The sequence below is a fragment of the Ambystoma mexicanum genome, chromosome 2p, assembly GCF_040938575.1.
Source record: "Ambystoma mexicanum isolate Mex_15411 chromosome 2p, UKY_AmexF1_1, whole genome shotgun sequence".
In the NCBI taxonomy this organism is placed as follows: domain Eukaryota; kingdom Metazoa; phylum Chordata; class Amphibia; order Caudata; family Ambystomatidae; genus Ambystoma; species Ambystoma mexicanum.
The window spans coordinates 829,906,888-829,929,447 of record NC_090923.1 but is presented as its reverse complement, the minus strand read 5'-3'; the positions used below and the strand labels follow the sequence as shown (position 1 = coordinate 829,929,447).

Below are 22,560 nucleotides of genomic sequence, written 5' to 3'. Positions count from 1 at the left end.
GGGGCGGTCGCCAAGAGGAACATACTGCAGGCCTGGAAATCTAAAACAGCCCCAAATCACAAGACCTGGTTGAGGGACTTACTATATATCCAAGATAATGAAGAACAATACGTTCAATCTGTGTCGACGGTATGCAGACCCAAGGACATATGGGCCGCAATGCGTGCATACCTATCATCTACTCAAGACAGTGAAGATGAGGCCAATTCCTGAACACTCCAATAGACTGTCCGACATGCTCGACTGCATAACACGAACTTTAAATTCAAATGCTATGTTTGATTTTGTTGTCCACTTCGGTGATGCGGAAATGTATATACGCAATATGCCTGTCAAATTTAAAGCGCACGTTAAACAACTCAGTTAAGGGGGGAGGTGGGTCAGGTTCTTGGGGGATTAATAGTGTACAATGTGAAAAGATATGGACCATGATGAAACCATACTAAGGGTGTGTACGAGTGGTTCGCTGGTGGGGACCACAGGAAGGATAATATGCAAAGTATGACAGACTCTTCCATACCCAGCCTACGAAAGAACACTGATTTATTTTTATAACTATGTACACGCCTGTATTTTCATTTCAATCGTTTGCTATTTTGATTCAAAATGTTAAAAAGATGTTTTACAAAAAAAAAACTATTGAATATAACTCATCCACAGGTCATCTGGGTTATACCCTTACCGACAGGTATTCAGTAGTCATGTGGAAGGAGACATTGATCAACAAAATTAAAACCATTGGCATCACAAATGAAGATTATTCTTCATAAGTATTGTAAATTCTCGATGCTCCCCATAATCCAATTCTACCTTAAAGGTGGAACCTTTTGTCCTTTATGCCATAGACATATGCATAATGAAGATGGATTTATTCCTTGATATCTTGTAGGGAAAACTGTAGAAAACAGTATTGGATTTAGCGCGCTCCATCCCAAATGATATGATATGTAACGAACAGGGACTGCTACCCCTTTCTGCAAAATGGCATTGGCATATGTTAAATACCTATGCTAAAATGTTGGTTCCGCCTCGATGTATGAAGAGTTCCACCAAATGGCTATGGGGGACGACCTCCTATTTTAAAGTTCAGGAATAAAATTAACTCAATCTTAGAATCAATCATGGTAACTAAGGAAGATCTAGGTGCCAGACTTCCTAGTTGCAAACGCAAATTCCAATTATACCAATGGGGTTTATTGTCCGATAGACTTGGTAGCTATAAGTCTTTTTACGAATATAGCAAATCTAGGAGAAAATGGTGAGAAAAAGCAATGTATATTTTGAAATTCGCGTGTGACAGAGCAAGGAAAAGGAGGTATATGCGTTGTAAATTGAATCAACTGCCTACCAAAGAAAGAGTTCAATATTGGGATAACAAAGGCTGTTAAAGCTGAAACTGGGAAATGTCGATTCTGCAATACTTCAAAGGAGTTGGAAACATTGAAACATCTGGTGATCTATTGTGACCAATTTGAAAATTTCAGGATACGAATATTTGAACTACTTTCTTTCTAAGTCTGAGCTCTCTAGGGAATCATTATGGAGTAGATGCATGTGGGGGGAATAGCCTAAATTTGTTGTGTTGTGTTACATGGATGAAAAACTATTAGAAAAGCGTAATGCAGTGGTTGTTCCAATAAATAATGGCGTGTTTGGCCAATGCAAAGATAACTCAAATTAGAGGTAACCCTAAATATGTTTATGTATTGACATGTATTCAAATTGTGATGCGATATTGAAATCTTTTACAGTCCTAAGTGCTTAAATATGAGAGGTGATCTAGGGGGTTTATGGTTTGTAATGTAAGATTTGTAATGTTTTATGTATTTTTTTAAGTAAATGGGGGATGATTAAGGATGTCTATGAATTGTAATGTAATATTGGTAATGTTGGGAATCTTTTTTAGGATGTGGGGATGATTGTGTATGAGTATGTATGTATTTTGAAATTAAGCTATAGTTTTAAAGATAAACTGGATTTTATATTTTGGTGAATGTTTTTAAAAATCATATATTGTCGGTTGTAACTCCTACGATTTTGTAAAGGTTTGTTGTAAACCAAATACAATTTATTTTTAAAAAAAGGACAAAAATGTACATTTTTATGATGCTTTTTGACAAATGTTCTCTGGTCCCGTCCCACAAGTATGGAGGAAAGGGGACGCGACATAGGATTACACAGGCGCGCTCCGAGATGCACACGCGGATGACCATGTTCTGCAGCAAAAGCTTAAGCCTACTGGGGAAAAGAGTGGAAGAGGCTGAGGGACGGGCCTGAAGAAATAATATATTCGCATAGTAGGCCTGCCTGAGGAGGAGGAAGGTGCAGACGCAACGATATATATATAGAAAACATGCTTCTCCAGGAGATTGGGCCCGGCAACCTCACGCAGGGCTTTACAATTGAGAGTGCATAGGGTGCCAACTAGGCTGCCTCCTCCGGGAGGCCCCTCCCACCCCCCGAGACCGATTATTGCTAAGGCCCTGAACTTAAGTACAGAGAAAGAATATTGACTTACTCCAGGCAAGGAGGTGAATTGAAGAGAGCCTCTGCAGACCTGGGGGTCTACAATGACTATACTTTTCAAGTGAAGTGGAACAGGGCACAATTCACTCACAGCAGCTAAGGCTAGACTTCGAGCAGCTGGGCTGAAATACATGTTGACCTACCCAGCACGACTTAAAGTCATATATAAAAACAAGTTGTGGTTTTTTGATCTCTCAGAGAAAGCACAGGCATGGATGGACAAAGAGAGGACATGGCCCGGCAAAAAGCGGGGAGACGACAACTGAGGAAGATGCAAAGAAAGCCCTACCCAACCTGAGGCGAGAGACAACTAGGTACTTTGGACTGTATGATCTGCACAATGGAGTGTGCCAGCAGAATTGTTTAAGAACAGACATCATAGACCATAGGGCTCTTATTAAGGGATACTTACCCTGTGTAAAGGGTCCTAGACGCTTGCAATGTTCGTTTTCATATGGCTGGGTCTAATATCAGTCAAAGCTCTACAACAGGGAAGAGGAGCCTGTGCCCATGGCTGCGCTCGCCACACCCTTCAAGTTCTATTTTTTTGGGGCACTTTTTTGTGCCCATCCGTTGTGCACCAGCCCCAGGCTGGACAACTTGGGGTGAATGCAGGAAGCAGACAAGCCTGAGCAAGGGTAACAAAGCTGGGCAGTTGTTTTTAGTTGGGGAAGTTTACGGGAGGAATGGGTTGCCTGCATGCATGTTGAAAGGGATGAGCAGCACTGCATTCTGTGAAGGAGCACCCCAATGTTATGGGATCGTTCAAGAGATGTGGCCGAATAGAAAGGGATGGAAGCAAATGGCAGAACTATAAAAGTACTTACCCAGAATGTAAGAAGTCTGAATGCTTACATAGAGAAATAAGGTATTTACATATTTCATGAGAAGGAAGGTGGACATTGCCTTCCTGCAGGAAACGCATCTCGCGAATGAAAAACAGGCATTACTAGCGAGTAAACGGAAAGGGCAAGTATTTGGTTCCACGTATTGTGCTTCTGCTCGCGCAGTATTGATATGGATAGTGTCCTTGGTACTAAGTTAGACACATTAAAACAGATAACGAGGGCAGGATGGTGCTAGTACGAGGCTTCCTGGAACAAGTAGACACTAGGGATGTAACGGTATAACGGTATACCGTTAAAGATACCATGAACGACTTAATTGAACAATAATAACCGTCACATTGTTTATACCGGTATACCGTTAAGTGTGCTTTTCAATCTGATTTTTAAAGGCTGCAGTAAGCAAGTGCTGCGCAGTCTTGGTCTTGCACTGTTGGATGTGCCGTCTGCCGAGTAGTTTCAGTTGGAGCAGTTTTTAATGCCATTCCATAAACCACACATGCCTGACATAAAATCAATATGTTAGTAATAGGAAGAATAAATACAATGCCAAGAAGGAAAAGTGGGATGGCAGCTTTGGGGTTTATATATTTATAATGGATAATGTTTGCTAAACATATGACAATGGGGGATTTCCCTGGTTCCATCATTGAATTTACATATAATAAGTCACACTGCCAAATTCACTCAGCTCTGTGGGTATTCCCTGCTGCCATACCAAAGGGTAACATGTCCGTGATTACTGAACACCTTTTGGCCCGCAAGTAAACTAAAGGCTGTAACGTAAAGAGAGTGTGTGTGCGTGTGTGTGTGTGTATGCGCACAAGCGTATACTACCATCAGCCTCCATTGATCTGTGGCATGCAGGTTATCAAGATGGCAACATGTTCATCTTCACCAGTAGCCAGTGGGGGAACTAAAAGCCTAAATGACCACTTAAGAAAAGCTATTCAGTTTGCTTTGCCAGTCGCAGCAGGGCTCCCCCCTCCCCTCCTCCTCTTCACACGTGTGTTTGGTGGAAGCAAGGGGTGACATTTCAGTGGAAAGTATGTTGAAAAGCCCAATTCTGGCCCTGGGTGCCGGGTTTTGTTTGTGATGATAAATCTGACAATTTATGACCTTTTAGAAAATATTTGTTAAGATTAGTTAACTCCACCTGCTATACCGCGATAACCATGATATACCGTCATTTGGCAAGAAGGTTATCGTACCGTCATAAAACTAATACCGTTACACCCCTAGTAGACACATGTCTAGTCAATGCGTATGCCCCTAATCATAGCGCTGCCAAGTTGTTTCAGACATTATATCCACGTTTAGGCCCCTACCGGGATAGTAACACGATATGAGGAGTAGACTTAATTTTCACGTTAAACCTAACCCTAGACAGGGCCGACACCAAATATACTAAACCAAATATACTAAACCTGCTCCGCTTGCCAGAACTTTACAGACGCTCCTAGATTCCTTTGCCTTGGAAGATGCTTGGAGAGTTCTCCACCCAAATGGTAGACACTATTCACACTTTTCAGTGTCTGACGCAGTACATACAAGGATAGATTACCTTTTTGTAGGGAAGGAATTAGTTCACCATATCACGCATACCCAGTATGAAGGCAGAGTGTTATCGGATCACGCCCCACTCAGACTGCAGTGGCAATATGTGCCCCCTAGGGCCTCTATACCTATGTGTAGGCTTAGGGGTGAATCGCTGAGTGATCTCCCATTTCGCGATAGCATTAAAGACTGCATCACAAACTATGTTGCACATAATTTGGGCAGTGTACCAAGTGCTGGTACCTTCTGGGAAGCATTGAAAGTGGGGGTTGGAGGGGCAGCTATAGCGGGGTCTAGAGGTGTCCAGGGAAACAAACAGGGAACTAACTTCTGCGGAGGAACAACTGAGGGAATTCGAGCAGTCCCAAGAGCACAATCCAGACAGTAATGCCAAAACTAGGGAACTGAAACTGCATGGAATGCTGGGCAAGCACAGTTTTGCCAAATACACGGAGAAGCAGCATAGAGAGGGGGATAAACCTGGCTGATTGCTAGCATGGCTATACAAGAAGGAAGTGCGAAGGGGCGCCATACACCCAGTAAACTCGGGATAAAGGAATTCATGCCACACCCAAAATGGGGTTAATGAGGCATTCCAGGAATTTTACCAACAACTGTATCAAGAAAGGCCCCCAGTTCCAAGCACCCACTTAATGGATGTGTTGAACGAGATTGAGCTCCCGGGATTGACCCAAGAGGAAAGGGACAGCCTAGAAGCGCCCATTACTTTGAAAAATACACAAATTACAATTATGGGTTTGCCGACAGGGAAGACACCAGGGTTGGATGGACTACCTAGTGAATTATATAAAGAATATGCACAAGAATTGCCCCCCCCCCATTTGCTTAGCATCTTTAATGATTCCTATTAGGCAGGGGTTCTCCCACTTAGCCAGAGAGAATCTATTACTTTACCCCTCCTAAAACCCGACGGAATGTAGTTCTTATAGGCCTCTCTGATTGCTCAACCAGGATAATAAGATACTGACGTCCATACCAGTGACTAGTGATACACAAGTTAGTGCAGCTGGATCAGACGGACTATGTTCCAGGCCAAAGTACGTCCTGGAACCTGAGGCGATTACACCATGTGATGGACAGGACAGCATCCTGGGACACGGTGTGCCATAGCCACATGCCAGTGGACACGGTAAAAACATTTGATTCAGTGAGATGGGACTGGCTCTACACAACACTGCGTAGATTTGGGGAGGCATACATCAAGTGGGTCCAACTAGTGTACACTAGACCGATGGCCAGGGTCAAAGCGGCCAGATGTATCCCGGGGGCGTGGGAACTAATAAAAGGCACAAGGCAACGATGCCCTTTATCACGGCTACTTTAGGTCCTTGCTATGGCGCAGATTGCCCATTACCGCAGGACAGAATACAGAGACGCTGGTATGAAAATAGATGGGGCCAGACACTTGATATCCTTGTACGCAGATGACACTACTATATATTCAGAACTGGGAGCATAATTCGGAGCTGCTGCTAGAGGCCATGGCTCTTTTTGAGAAACTGCCAGGGATTACTATAAGCATGGATAAATCTGTATTATTTACAATAGCAGGACTGCGTAGGATGGAGCGAGGTGCGCTGCCAGTGCTGGCCCTACATTGGAAAGAGCGCACGTTTAGGTACTTGGGGTTCAAGGTCTATAACAACCCAGAGGAAGAGCACATACACACTACATGCACTGGAGGCTATCAAGCGCTCCATGAAGTTCTGGACGAAATTGCCGCTGTCAATTATGGGGAGGGCGGCCATGCTGAAAATGTGGTATTGCCCAGACTATTGCATTTTTTCATCAATGTCCTATTTTACATATCTAGGCCCTTTTTTAAGAAATTGGAGGGTATCAGAAGAAGCTTCCTGTGGCAGAATGGGTGAAGTAGGATAGCGTTAGCATCACTATATAGGCTGCATGCAGTGGGTGGGGGGGATATTAGAGCCCTGAACTTCGAATTATATTACATAGCATGGCAACTACAGTTTGTGGTGGATTGGCATCCTAAAGACCCTACTCAAGGTACACAGATGTTGCAAACTACTGTGCCACGTTATTATTTAAAGGAGATATTGTGGATGGAGAAACCTCATGCGAGCCAATGGTCACACCTAGGTTCCCTAGGGGTGAACGTTTGGGACACAACCCTGACAGTGATGGGGTTAACAGACCCACTATCGGCACAGACTCCTTTGGTTTCGGTAATGTCATCTTGGCCTCAGGCGAGTAAGGGTATACAAAGGTACTGGGAATCCTGCGGGGTGGCCACCATAGGGGATATTATATGATATGATAGGTTATTTATAACACACTTAATACCCAGAGGTTTATAAGCGCGGACCCGGGGATCAAACCCGTGTTGCTCCGTGTCATCTTGCTTCCAAGGCGAGCACGTTGCCGCTGAGCTATCCTCCCAGGATGAGATTTGTTGCTCAATTCTGTTTTCGTACCCGTCTTAGAGTTGGCAAAACAGACCGGCCTACACACAGGCCAATACATGCTACATAACACTATTAAGAGAGAGATTACACGCAAATGGCCAGCATACAGTGAATTATGCAGAAACATTCGATAGTGGATATCCTTAATGACATAGCTGAGGGCTGGCATACCATAATCACTGAATAGATGACCTCCTACTGTCTAGTAGGCCGGCTTCCTAGAGTCCTGAAAGGATTTAGTTTTAGCCCAAAGTTCTCTAGACTGATTCTCTCAAACTTCCAAATCCCATCAACTCGAGTGCGGGTTAATTCGCAATGGTCCACTCAGATAGCTTTAGGTAGGGGGAACTAGAATGGCCAGTTAATAATGCTTCGTCAGTGCCTTGCCCATGCCTACACAAAAGCCCAAACTGTTGGCACTGGCAGTGCCTGTATTGACAGAGCTTTAGAGCCCGATACAGATCTAATTAAATGCCAATCAAACTATAAAGCTATGTTTGCAATTGTGTGGTTTGGTGTTAACAATGACTCAAAGATAATACTAATAAACATGTTCTAAAGAAATGTGTGTCAAATAGTATTTTGTTTAATTTACATGCACAGCTAAAACAAAGATTTCAATTTATTTTTTTGAAATTTGCGTAGGGGGTGAATGTAGTGACATTTTGGTTTTATTATTCCATCCATTGTCTAATATAGCGTAAATGCAACAAGTGCCAATCTCGTAACCCAAAGGTGAAACATCATGTCCCACCCTGCCCCTGCTGCACGCGGTCGCCCCAATCCTCCCACCATCCCACTCCTTTCTATTTGGGTGCAGCCAGAGCACCACAAGTTCCTTTTTCCACTTGCACCACTGAGCAACTATACCTCCCACATGCCATGAAATATGCCATCTATCGGATGATTCCTATAAGGCCTTGCATCTGTTAAATAGTGATGAAATTGAAGAATGGATAAAATAAGTATATATATATATATATAGGAGTTTAAATTGTTTAAATTGGCCCCCTTGACTGTCACAGATAAAAAGAAAAGAATGTCTTTGACATTGAAATTATCTTGGCGAAAAGCACCTTTGCATAAAAACTGAGAGAAATACAATGTAAAGTTAGTGCACCAGATGAATACATAAATGAATGTACTAATTGATCAACCAATATAGAAATTGGATTAAAAGAAGGCAAAACCAGAAATTCAATACGCAGTGGCAAGATATGATAGGAGCCCTGTAAGCAAATAACACTAGTTATGTATGGAAACTTCTAAAAAGAAAAGTACAGCAGAACCCCTCGCACCAAATAATAAATCCAATTTGTGAAAAAAATGGGTGACCCATCTTAAATTCAAGATATATAGAAGTATTGAAACAAGAACCAAGAGTGAAACAAAAAGAATGGCCTCTAAAATTCACTGTGAATGGTATTATGAGCATTATAACTAAAGCCAAAAACTCTGGAGCGCCCAGCCCTAATGGTTTTACAACGATAGTAGTAAAACATGATCCTGACTCCTGGGCAGTGATCTTATATATCCTATTGAAGAAAGTATGTACAGAGAGACAAATACCTTAATCTTGGAAAACCTCCATTTTTATCCTGGTAAACAAAGTCATAGGAATGTGATAAATTACACCAATCACAGGTGTGATAGCCTATCAAATCTTTAAGACTACAATTAAAACATCCAAATCCTGACTCTCCAGGAAGTGCAAGCGCTATTCAAAAACAAACAAATTTGAGTTATATATGGAATTGAAATAGAAACTCAACAAAAAATCCGGTCCCTTTGATAATTCAGATAGGCATTTAACTTGATGTAGCGTTTCATACGCGGTCCGTCCAACATCTAGGCGGTGCGATTATTATACCTGTCGATACTCTGTTTACCGACCTCCGAAGGATGTTAGCCCATAAGATAGCGCAGCCGGTTAAGCACTCGTTGCTGCGATCTGTAGGTTGCAGGCTCGAATCCCAGCAAGGCCAACTCAGCCCTTCATCCTTTTGAGGTCGATAAAAGTACCAACTTCAGTTTGGTGATAATTGTGATAAATAGGTTTTATGTACAGCGCTTTGCCAAAAGCGCTAGATAAATAACCATTTGACCATGAGATTAGGTATAGAATTTAGCATGTACTCCTTGCCTCTCTGTTGTATAATAACATTGGCATACCATTAGATAATAGCTCCAGAAAATGCAAAAACATCAAAAGACAAATCTATCGAACCTACAAACACACATGGTAACTCATGCTTGCTTTACTATTTAATTGGCTAGGTTTTGGGGTTTTCAACATTTAAATATATACAGGAGAGATCAAATGGCCAGACCCTAGAGAAATAATGAAAGGCGTTTTCTGTCTCAATGCAGAGAGCTGCCGCATGGTAATGTTTTCCATACAGTTTTTGCACACGTCGGCTCCCTCGCAAAGGAGAAAAGTTATTTTTACTCTCTTGAAATCACATTTACGCTCAAAGTTTAAAAATAGAGAGTAAAAAACTCCCACCTCAAAATCTTATCTGGAGCACTGACTGCATGCATAAACTTGCGCTCTCATGTTCTCTCTGCACAAAATGTTAAAAATCATTAAATTTCCACAAAATGTCTGAATTTTACAACCCGTGCAATTTTTCAGATTTTGGTTACAATGTGAAAGGATACATTTATATAGCGCGCACACAGCGCAAGAGCATTGAGGCGCTGTTACAAGATAACGTCTTAGTTACAGTACAGAAAAGATGGGCAACTGGGTTACATTAGCCCACAAACTTGCATGGCTTAGTTAAATTACTTAGGTAGGTGGCTGGGTTACATTAGCGTCTGAGTTTAGCTTAAGTTGTTGACTAGAGACATACATCTACATCCACACAGTACAATGTCAGTAGGCAACCTATGTTTGGCATAAACATATAGCTGTGGCTGTGTGGGGGACTTGGGCAGCGTGTGTAATGTTTTAGGTGAACAGTCTGGTTTTGATTGCTTTGCTGAAGGTGAGATGAGAAGGTACAGCTCTGAGGGCCCATGGCAGGGAGTTCCAGTGCCTGGCAGGAAATAAAAGGGAAGCTTGCACCCCTCCCACCCTCTCTGGCATGTTTAACTCTGCGAACGTGCAGTAGGTTGTCGTATGGTGTTCTAGTGTCTTGAGGTGCGAGGGATGACGATTATGTAAGAGGGGTGGTGTGTGATGTACGCATTTGTGTGTCGAGACCAGCGTTTTGAAGAGGATGCGCTGGCAGACAGATAGCCAGTGCGCTTGTTGTCTAGCTGCAGAGATGCGTTCCCTTTTGGGGATACCCAGAGCAGCGCAAAGGGCGTTGTTTTGAATAGTTTGTAGTTTGTCCAAGTTTTTAGCCGAGGTTCCTGAAAATAAGGCCTTACAGTAGTCCAGCCTTGAGCCTATTAAGGCTCTGGCAATAGCTAGGCAATTTGTGGTGGAGAGGAGCGGTCTGGTGGTGTTGAGGAGTTTGGAGTAATATGCTGCCGAGGCAGAGATTGCGCCAACTTTCCTAGACATAGTTAAGTTGGCATCTAAGTGAAATTTTAGGGTTTTGACCGATATGGATAAAGGGAGGTGGTGTTGTCTATGGTAAAGGATAGGTACTGGTCACCAAGTTTAATGCAAGAATCAGTGGGGGCTACCAATAGTAGTTCAGTCTTATCCCTGTTCAGACAGTGCCAGTTTTCAGCCATCCATGTGTGGATGATGTTGTAGATGGAGTTAAAGGTTTTGGAGTCAGCCTCGTAGTTACCGGACAAGGGGATGAGGACTGGAGTATCGTCGGCATAGTTGGTGTACATGATGCCGAGCAAGTCAAGTATGTTGAATAGGGACATGGTGAAAATGTAGTAAAGTGTGGGGGATAGGCATCGACCCTGAGGTACTCCAAATTGGATGGTGGCTGGGGTTGCGGCTGCTTGGTCTGTGAAGACGCGCATAGCTCTTCCTTGAAGGAAGGGGGCGATCTAAGTGATTGCCTTGGGTGAGAAGAAGGCTGAGGTAGAGAGGTGTTCACAGAGTACTTTATGATCCACCAGGTCAAGCGCCGCTGAGAGGTCTAGGAGGAGGCGTAGGGCAGGTTTGCCTGTATCTCTGATATCATCATTTGGTTTATGAGGTCCAGTAAGGCGTGGCAAGGACGGAATCCAAATTGACGGGAGCCTAGGATATTTTTTGCCTCTAGGAATTGCTGGCCTTGCAGGTAGGCTGCTTTGTCAAGTATTTTAAGTAAGATGGGGACAGTGGTTATTGGGATTAGATGGGTCGAGAGAAGGTTTTTTTTTTTTTTTAGAAGGGGGCGAACCCATGCTTCTTTGAGACTGGGAGGAACCGCTCCTGATGCAAAGGAGGCGTTGATGAACGCTGTGATGAAGGGTATGAGCAGGTCTGAACACTCCTTGATCAGGGAGGCTGGGCATATAACCCCTTTGCACATGGACAGTTTAATGTTCTTCATGATTGCAGCGACTTCCGTCTCATTGACCTCTCTGAACCATAAGAATGTTGTGTTGGATGCTTCATCGGTGGGGGTAAAGTTGGTTGGCTCGGATTTTGTTCTGAAGGGTGTCAAGCTTGTGGAGCATTGCTGTTTGGATGTCATAACAGGCTTGATTTTTTTGGATGGCTGGGAGGGGGCAGGAGTTTCTAGTTCCATGAAGATAATAAATATTTCCTTACAGTTGGATTTAGCATTGGCGATTCTTGTATTGAATGAGTTGGCCCTGGCGAGAATGATGGCTTTATTTGTATTCATTAGATAGTTTGTTTCACTCAAGCTTGTCTTAGGCAAGTTGGTTGGTTTGCCACTTTGATAGGGCTGTGCATTTTTTTGTGCACAGGTCCTAGAGTTCCGGAGTGAACCAAGTGTTGGAGTGCTTGGTGCGCTTGTCTTTGCGGTTACGGGGGGCGATGGCTTCAATTGCATCAGAGAGAATGGAGTTGAGGGAGGTGGCAAGTGCATTAGGGTCTTTGGAGAAGGGGGCCGATAGTGCTGGGACTGAGGTAGGGGGCTAACCTTTCTTTAGTGAGGAGGCGTGCACTTCTGGTGGAGGAGATTGGAAGAGGCATGATGATGGGTTTTTGGAGCTTCGGTGGGGAGAGGGTGAAGAGGATGGGAGCGGAGAGTTGTTGTGACAACCGGTGGACAGTTGTGGTGGAATAGCCAGTCGATGGTCCGGCCTTTATTATATGTTGCGTTTGTTATGGAGTGTGAAAAACCTAGTGTCTCATTAGGATCATGTAGTCCTAGTTTAAGATCGCCTGCCAGAATGGACCTGGAAGAGTTTTTGAGGTTGTCTGATAGTGCACACTATTACCCATGTTTTGAATTACATCATCGGTTTGACGAGTGGAGTTATAGTGTTCAAACACTCAAAAGTAAAAATTAAAATACATAGGGCCTCATTACGGGTTTGGTGGTAAATCCGCCAAATTACTACCACATAGTCCTGTGGAGATTTTTGGTTTTCATAGGACTCCATGAGATTTTTGACAGATTTACCGCACAGTAAATACGCTGATTTTGGCAGGTAAAGTGGCAGATTTACCTCCACCTTGTTGCTGGAAGAAAATCCTCCACTTCTCCAAACGTATAATTCGTTGGTGCAGGTAAAATGGCGATTATTCAGTAAATGCCAAAACAGTAGAGGTATCAGAATAAAATGTTGCCCATAAAGAACTCATTAATTGCAACATCTCATCAACATGTCATCGAAATTAGTTAATGAATTCATGCGTACGAATCATGGATATCCTTCAAAAGAACTATGGTATTGGAACCTGCATTTTAATTTTACTTGCTTTCATATTTTAAAATGTTTAATGTGGTCATTTTTAACTGCCAATTCAATATAGTGAGCCTATAGTAAGTTTTGCTGTAATTCTGCAGTAGGTCCGCCAAATTGCCACTAAACTCACTTACCGTTAACACCACTTGGTCCCTTGGGTTTACCGTTAGGCAGAAACCTGTGCAGTTCCCTCTGGGACCACTGCAAAAGATTTAAGACTACAGGTGTTTGGCAGTAAACCCACTTGGTAGCAGTCTGTACCACACAGATTCACTTGGTAGCTGTGGCTGAGCAGTCAGACTTCCCTCAAGAAGAGTCAGGCAGTATACAGAGCATTCACAAAAGGTCAAAAGAACACAGTAGAACAAGTAAACACTGACCAGAGCTTGGTTTAAAAGAGATATAATTATTTATTTAAAACCACATCTAGAAAAACACACAGGCACTAATAGTAAGCAATTCAAAAACACGGTCACTAAAAGATATACACTCCCTTAGAAGAATATTAGACAAGTCTTAAGTAAAGCCCCACTTATTTCCAGACAGCGGTGAGCGCTTAACGCAGATGGCACTCTAATAATTTGTTTTTAACAGGGAGAGAAAAGCAGAGTATAAACTGAAACAGATACCAACACTTTTTTTAAGAACACAACAAGAGAGGGAGGCAAAGTAAAACCGTGAGTTTAGGGTTCAGTAGGCCGGATCCACTTTAAAAGGATCAAAACGAAATGTGTCCAAGGTCACACGGTTGCCGTGCACAAGAGTCTTGCAAAGGTTCAAAAAGAGTTGGACCAAAAGAAAGGGACCAGTTAGAGGGTCAAGGCGGCCAGCCCAGTCCAGAAGGTTAAGGGATTATTATTACCTTGTAGCAATCTTTAGAAAGGGAGGCCTGGCGGACACGGTACCTTAAAGTGGTGAGAATACTCCAGCGGGGGCAGTTGTTCCTGGCAGCGGATGCAAGTCAGTGCTTCGTCCGGGGGAAGAGAGGATCTCGTCGGGGAGGAAGACAGGAGTCTGTTGCACTGCCAGGGAAGAAACCAGCCGCGGAGTTCTCAGGTAAAAGGAGCGGTCCTTTTATTTGCGGTCTAGTGGTAAGTGGCTATCCAGTTGCCGGGGTGCTTGGCACAGGCAATTCGACCACAAGACGTCCTGGGTTGCGAGGAAAAGAAGGTAAACTGGTTGTGCCCACCAGTCAGGGGAAGAAGCCTCTCCAGCCGGGAGATCTTCTCTGTCGTCGGGAAGTGGTGAGTCGGTTCCACAGGGCTCCACCGGTGGTGTCGTCGTGGTAGGTCGGCTCAGCTTCTCCCTCGTCAGTTTCTCAGGTCCTGTGGCGACTTCTGAAGTTCCAGTCCCCAAAGCCCTGCTTTTATGCAGCACACCCCATTCACTCAGCCTAGCTGTCAATCAAACATGCTAAGTGGTGAGCCGGCCGGCTCACCACTTGGGCCAATCACACAAGAGTGCGACTTGAGTTACCAATGTAACTCAGTCCAGGGTGCCTAAACCCCCTCCCACACCTCCTGTGGTAACCAGACAGAGTGGCACCACTTTTGGAGGCTTCTGTGGAGAAGCCCGCCAAAAAGTGGAACAAAGGGCTCGACTTGGGTTGGAGTCACAGAAGAGAACACAAACGCCATTTTAGAATCGAGTCCTGGCAGAAAATACCAACCTGCGAATTAATATTAAATAAATAAACCGGCGGTATGTTCGAGGCTATGAGAATTAAATAATTAAAGTTGGTAGCCTCGAACAATGGGAAAATCCCGTAGGGATATATTTGCGGTCGAATATAAAAAGTAGTATCCACTGCCACCAGCCAAAACTCGATCAGGGGGGACGGAATCGTGGCCCCTCGACTAACAGACCCCGGGGCAATCGAATTGCCCCGACCAGTATGTCCACAATATGATGGTTTGTACTGGTTTCTGTTAATAATTTAGGTCTAGCAAAGCCAATAGTGACTTTACATGCCCTGGGAGACAGTAGTCAGTCCCAGGGTATGGAGTCTATGGTGGGGTGTCACTATGACACTCCTGTGTTACTGTACGGAGGGTGCTGTGTAACACACATATTAAAAACACATGAGACCCTATGGAGTAAAGAACCCCATAGCCCATAAAACACATTAACAGTCAAAGGAACACCATAAATCATGTCCAAGAGTGGGAGAAAAAGAGTCTCATTCTTGGCAGGAGAAAAAAACAAACTCCAGAAATCCAGCAAAGTTGCTGGGGGGCTCACTAGGTTAGGAAGTTCAGCCTAAAGAGAGAATTCTCCCTAACATTTACCACGAGATTACAAGTGGCGGGAGGTTGGCATTAATCCCCATTTCAGGACTCCAGGGGGTTTTCTGCAGAATAACCACTCGCTGTAATTTCGCTGATAATTGACCTTAGAGAAGAGGATTTACCTCTAGCCTGATGCTGGAGGTAAATCCCCCACTTAAAATGACAAACGTGTGCAGTAAAAGCAGCAGCAATTCCTTTACAGCCAAAAATTAGTGGTAATGCAATTACCACCAGTTTTTTCCTGCACCACTGAACTTGCAATGAGGCCAACTATATTTAACACTCCTCTTAAAACAGATTTTACTTTGAGCGTTGCTCATTTTACATAACCTGGTTCTATGATAACTATGTTGTGAAGTTCTTTTATAAAGCCAACGTTCTTATACAGAAAACTTAAACAAATTATAGACTACAACGTTTGGGGAAGATTGCCTTGGATTGGTCTTTTCAGTTTTGACTATAAAGTGGTACTTGAGGGACACCAATAAGCAAAAACTATTGGTGTACAACTAAGAGGGGAAATGGCATGTGAGGAGGGAGACCCAGCTTGTAAGTGCTGTTTGTATATATAGTCAACCATTGACGGCCCATAGCCATACTAATTCCCATCGCCATTTCCACACAGTACCAACATCTACGCCAAAAACGCATATTCCCCTGGGATCTCCTTAAGGTATATTTATCAACAGTAATATCAAACTTTTGCCTGCCAGTATTGTTTATAATCAGTGCGGTGAGACTAATGACTTAATTGCAGATGTAAAATGTGCTACTTGTGCAAATAACAACCAAGTGTGCCTGCAGCTCATTGTACAGGTTCCTTGCACTGATGTCATGTTAAAAACAAACGAGCACTGATGAAGCTAACCGTGTAATCTGACTTTAATTCTACTTAATCTTGACATGTGGAAGTTTGAGAGCTGTAATGGGTTTTCATTTGACTAATATAGAAGGCAAATTCCCAATCTTAAAATGCGCTAATGCACAGACACATTTTCTGGGTAGAAGAAAATGTTTTGATTTGTGAATGCTCAGGAGTATCTTTAAACCGGTGGTGCCCATTACATTTTATTAAGTGAATGTATTCTTACTTTCAAAAATGGCCATTACTTGTTTTCTCAATAAACAAGCTCGTTACCGGATTATTTATGGTAATTATTGGTCCAAGATGTGGAACAAAGCCACGGGATTGAATTTAATTAGTAACCAGTGTCGTTACTATGCTGACAGGGAAATGTGCACATTAGCAGCTTTCAAACAGTAAATACTTATTGTTTAAAAAGCAAACGTGTTAGCTGCATGTTGTTGTGCGCTCCATTGTCTAAAGTCTACGCACCCCCTTTCTCTGGCCGCTTTTTGAGTGGCCATATGTCATGTCCTTGCATTTCCCATAAACGTTCCTGAAATATTTACAGCAACTCTTTAATTTGCCCCTTTTCAGAAACTGGAGTGGGGGGCTAGTTCGGGAAACGGCTAGGGATAAATAATATACCACCCTAACCATTGCTTTACAGACTGAGGCAAAACAAAATGTCTCTAAGAACGTTTTAGCTCACTGCTATTGCAGCGCAAGCTCAAATGTTTAACTCTCCTAAAGTAGCAGGAAGACAGGCATCACAGAGCTAATGTTTCTGCCTCTGGAAATGTGCGAGTTGTGACAAGGCTATCCAATGCTGTTTTTGCCTGGGATTCTGGGACTTCCTAAAGTTCAAATGGGAAAGAAAAAACTAAGAGTCTCAAGACCAAAAAGGAAAAAAAAAACAGTACTGGATGGCCTTCTCATGCATGGCTGCCTAAAGATGAAGAGCTCTGAAATCAGAGGTCTACGGTGCTTTAAGCACTGCAACTATTGACATAGGTAGTGACGCTAGGAGAGAGATGAGGATACACATGCTGTACCTGCAGTTATTGGGGATATGTTTACACAAATTGACCACTCATGGCCATGTTAGTCCCTATGGCCATTGTCAACCACTACCCGCCCCACCCCATCTAAAAGACCTTTGCCGAGGATTTCTTTGAGCTAGCTCAATGCTTTTAAGAGGAAGCATGTGTTATTTCCAGTCTTATGACATGTTTGCAACTATAAAACAGCTCCTGGTGTAATAAAAATGCCTCAACCGTGTGTGCCTTCAGAAACTGTATTTATAGTCAATATGTGTTCCCTTGCATCTTGTTTGTACTGAATTGGCGAAGCCAATAGTTGTGTCTCTTGTATAGGTATTAAATAAGAACTTGTCAGGCCCTGTCACACTATACCCAAGTGCCAACACCATTGCCAGCAGTTTGTACCATAACAGCAGTGCCTGGACATGGTCTCTCCCATGCCTACATAAAAGTAAGAACTGTTGGCTTTGACAATGCTTATTTAAATGTTGTGAAGGTTCACTTATGAGCCCAATTTCTTATACAGAAAGTTCAAATTAATTATAGACTGCAACTTTTGTTGAGCGGGGAAGATTCCCTTGGTGGAGCTCCAAAGGGCAACAAAAATAGAGAATGATATCCTGTCCCTACAACAGGGATCTGCAACCTTTGCCTCTCCAAATGGTTTGGACTACAACTCCCACCAGTCTTAGCCTGCATAGACAATGTTAAGGTAACAGTGGAGTTGCAGACCAAAACATCTTAAAGGTTGCATACCCCTGCCCTAGGATAAAAGCATGCTACCCAAAGCACAATACACATTATGGAGTCAGGCCTGTTAAGGGTGCTTGATATGACCCTATTGGTGATGCTCCTTTTTCTGTATTTTTCAATATTTCGACAGAAACACTTCAGTGTTAAGCTACCCCTCCTATTGCACAAGTGAGATACCCCTCACCTCTCCCTCTAGTGTGCAAGTGTGATGTGGGAGCATGCAGTTCATGCAGTTTGTAGCGAGCAAATACTGCACTTGACCTATTTTTTCATACAGTAATTTTATTCAAAGACAAAACACATATTCCAAAATCATTGGTGGCATTCAACACAACAATGAAGGCGATTCGTACCTTCTTAAACATTTCATAGATTGCCACACAATACCAATTACAAACACAACATTGGTTACAAAATTGTAGCGAATCACTACAATAAAACCCAAAAGATTGAGATTCAATACATAGCAGTTTCTCTGCTCATTAAAGTGCATTTGATAATACATACGTTAAAGTGCAGTATTTGCTCGGTACAAACTGCACACTTCCAGACATAGGTTATCACACTTGCACAATAGAGGGAGTGGTAGACTGACACTTACGTATGTTTCTATCATATTTGGGACAAGGACAGCAGGATGGCCTGCATTGCCAATACTGTGTGGTCCTGAGCAGATCACCTTCACTGTGTTCCACGGTCCCCTTAATTGCCCAGCATTTGAAGTGCGTAAAACAGTGACCATCTTAAGAAGTGCTACATAAAAACTAAAAAGGACACTGGCGAAGCATTGGTATAGGCATAGGAAAGTAGGAGAGTCTGAGAGGAGAGAATCAGAGATCGTAAAGAGTGAGAAAAAGAGGGGGTGACAGAAAGCGGTTTGCCACTGGAAACGAGAGAGATTGAGGGAAAAGAGTGGTAATCAGCGAGGTAAAGTGTGAGGCTTGTATGACGCTGCCTGCAGAAGAACGGGCAGGTAGAGGCATAATGGTGCACAGGGAAGCACAAAAATCACAAAAGCAGAATTTCAAACAGGACATGTTGCCTTCGTGTACTAAACGACATGCGGGTGGGGCGATGAAGGGGTGGAATTTTATAAGTGGCTCTGTGTCCAAAGTGGCTAGTTAATGTGAGTGAAAGTTCCAACTGATATCTTAGAAATGTTTTCTACTGGATCCAGTTTAACATACAACTTTAATAACGTAAGTCACCTGATAAAATAACCCCCGACCTTTCTTGATAGAAATTCGGGAGATGTATAGACACATCTATGAGAAACTGGATGGTAGAAACTTTTTACAAAGAGTAAACTGGACTTAAAAGTGTAGTGTCTTCAGGGTACAATGGACATGTTAATTACAGCAATGGTGGGATATCGCAATTGGCTTCTAGTAGATCCAGTTGTGTAACTAGAGTTCTATAACTGAATTAAGCTTTGGTGATGCTTTAGTGCACATTTCCTTTCCGTGCACCCAAAAATGCCTTTTATAATATACATTAGGTGTACTTTGTAAAGTGTGCAGATTTGTTGAAGTTTTAATATATGTTTCCGGCATTCAGTCTTTGCGGCGTTGTGAAGTTATTTTGTATAAATACTGCATAGGGGGGCAGGGCAGAAATCTCAGAGTTTGTCACGTTGCTACATAAATTAACGGGTGCGTATATTTTGGTTTTTTAAGCCTTCATCATGCCAGGTACGAAAATCTGACTGAATCTGTTAGGCCGCCTCTTCGGTCACACAAGCCACACGTCTTTTGAAAGTTCCTAGACTACTTGAAATTCATAGGACCCGCACCTAATGGTTGTTTCCCCCTCGTTAGGACCCCCCCCCCCTCGATTTCTTATCCAGATTGTTTTGCAATACCAACATGGAATAAAAACACGTTACGTACGCTCACATATTTTGCATTGATACCTCCAAGTTTAAACTCACCTTCCGGAGGAACTATGGTAGAGATCTTTAGCGGATGCCACCAAATAAAGGTAGGTCGATCGAGAGAGTTCTTTGCCTTTGATATTGTAATCACTAGGTGTATTTTCTTTCGGAGACAAAAGGCGCATTCTTGATCGTCTCTTTTCGATAGCACTTAAAGCGTCCCTTGTACTCTCCACTTTTGATTTTAATTCTTCAAGGCTATCTAAGGCAACATCCAATTTTTGAGCAATTGCTTCATCCGTTTCCTGACCTCCGGGATTCTTCTTGTTCCGATCATCTCCGTCCGAATCATCCCCCTTTTTTTTCCTACTGTAATAAACCATGCCAACCCCAGCGGCAGCACCCACTGCCGCGCCCATTGTTGCCCAGAAAGACAAGCTTTTTAAATAAGACGCATTCATTGTATAATTGCACTAAAAGGGGGCGGTGGAGGAGCAAACCCCTTTAGTGAACTTGGCCTTAAACGTAATTTTGATTCATTCTATCAGCGGCGTTAAAAAACTCTATGTAAAAGAACCGTAGCTATAGTCAAACCTTTCACTGCGCCAAAATGGATTTTTCCAAATGAAATAACTGCCAGACGTGAAGGTTAAAACGCATCAATACCTTGCATAAGTACCTGGTAATTGGTTTTAGTCGTCGCCTACGAATTTCACCCAAATCTAGCCGAAAGCGATACCAAGTTCTCTATGTAGCTTATAGTTTGAAAATTGATGACATTATATGCAATATGAATCCGCAAGGCCGAAGGCAACACCCATACACTACTTCTTCCTCCTCTCCGGTATCCTTACCAACCGGTTAGAAAAATAAAGTACGTCACTCCTCTTTCGGCGCCATTTCTATCACTTCTCGTTTGTCAATTTTCAGTCAGCAACGGCATCAGAAATTCCGTAGGCGCCAGCTCCAAGTCAGAGAGGTCACGTGCGTTAGCGTTACAGCTGCGCGGCAGTTGGGAGAGGCGCGCGACCCTGCATGGTGACAAGGTCGAGAGTACGCGATAATCCTAGTGAGGGATGGTGGCGAGGGTCTTTTAAAGGTCTACTATTTCCCCAGCCACTACGGAGTAGAATGTCAAATGGGAAGTGTAAAACAAAGACCCGAAACGGGTCATTTGGTGATAAATCGCTGGACTTAGTACCGTTATTGGAATTTCCCATGATACAACATTCTAAGCTGCTGAACGTAATGGAAAATCCCCCCACTAACGTGAGAGAGGGGTTTAGATTCTACTCCTTAAGTGCCAAGGACAGTATGCTCGCCTTTTTGCATAGGCTTGCATAATAGCCTGGCACTTATTAGACAAAGAGGCGAGTATTATGCATTTAATTCTTTACTTCTGACAACCACAGCAGCAAAGAAAAAAACTTTACCAACAAAAAGTTTGTTTTAACAGAAAACTGAAAAAACAGAATTTAAAAGTCAATGCAGGGAAACACCCCCAATCCAACATGGTGGCCTGGTCATGCCCTGTAGGTGACCAATGGGCAGGGACCCGCCCCCATATAAGGCCTTTACTCCAATCCCAATTCCTTTTTCTGCAGCTGTCTTGAATCAGATGCCCACTGCAAAGACAAGATGGTGTAGCTGTAAGCAGAGACAGGATCCATGCAAAGCTCAAAGGATCTCAACCTTGCCACATCTTGAAACTGTGAAGGACAGTTCCTGAATGGGCCGTCTCACCACAAAGCTGTAAGGGCAACAAAACAAAGGGTAGGTGGGTGGGATAATACTCACCTCCTTGTCTTTAATTGAATCTAAACCCCCTCTCACGTTAGTGAGGGGGATTAATCATTCTATGTCACGACAGGAGGCTTCTTATTATGGAAGTTTAAAGCCCTTGCATCAAATTAATCGCAAAATGATCAATAAGCATGTGATAAAATGTTTTGAATGTTGATTCCCTTGAACAATCAGCATCTTTCAAAATGCGTTCAAGGCTACTCCCAAGAAAGGTGGCCTTAGAGGCCATAGCGCCTCCAACCGAATGAGAACCAAAGTTGGAAGTGTCAATCCCTGCTTCTTTAATAACCCACTTAATCCATCTGGCTAAAGTGGCTGGAGACACAGGCTTATGGGGTTTCCTATAGGAAATGAGCAGCTGAGAGACACTAGGAGGCCGAGGGACCTCAGTCTTCAACTCAAAACATTTTAAGCATTGTATGACACGTAACTTAAAATCTTCTGGAAAAGCTGGATAAGAAATGGAGGAAATTAAACACTTCGTTCCCCTGGAAACAAAGGTTACCCCCTGAGGGGTGAACATTTTGTTGTCCACATCCAATGCTCTAATATCAGAAACCCTTTTAAATGAAACAAGGCATAATAACATGGCTAATTTGGAAAAAAGTTGCTGTAAAGACAAATCCTCATTAGCAGGCCAGGAGCGAAACAGATCCAATACCACATTAACGTCCCATAAAACAGAATACCTAGCTTTTGGAGGAACCTTAATGCGTATAGATTTGAGGGCCCTGCGCACTAAGAAGTGCCTACCCACTGGTTCACCTTTAACCTAAACATGTCCCGCTGACATT

The 22,560-nt window shown here is 43.1% G+C and overlaps 1 protein-coding gene across 2 annotated transcripts in view; it reads right to left on the bottom strand.

Moving 5' to 3' along the window:
• LOC138565943 (regulator of microtubule dynamics protein 3-like) overlaps positions 1-21,186 on the bottom strand; it is a 2,735,427-nt gene extending 2,714,241 nt beyond the window's left edge. The window contains exon 1 of one of the 2 annotated variants that reach the window (XM_069643047.1): positions 20,021-21,186. In XM_069643047.1, coding sequence (XP_069499148.1) covers positions 20,021-20,424 — 404 coding nt within the window. In that variant the 5' untranslated portion in view covers positions 20,425-21,186. The remainder of the gene's footprint in view (positions 1-20,020) is intronic. The other variant, XM_069643046.1, reaches the window with a different exon arrangement.
• Between the last annotated feature and the right edge of the window lie 1,374 nt (positions 21,187-22,560).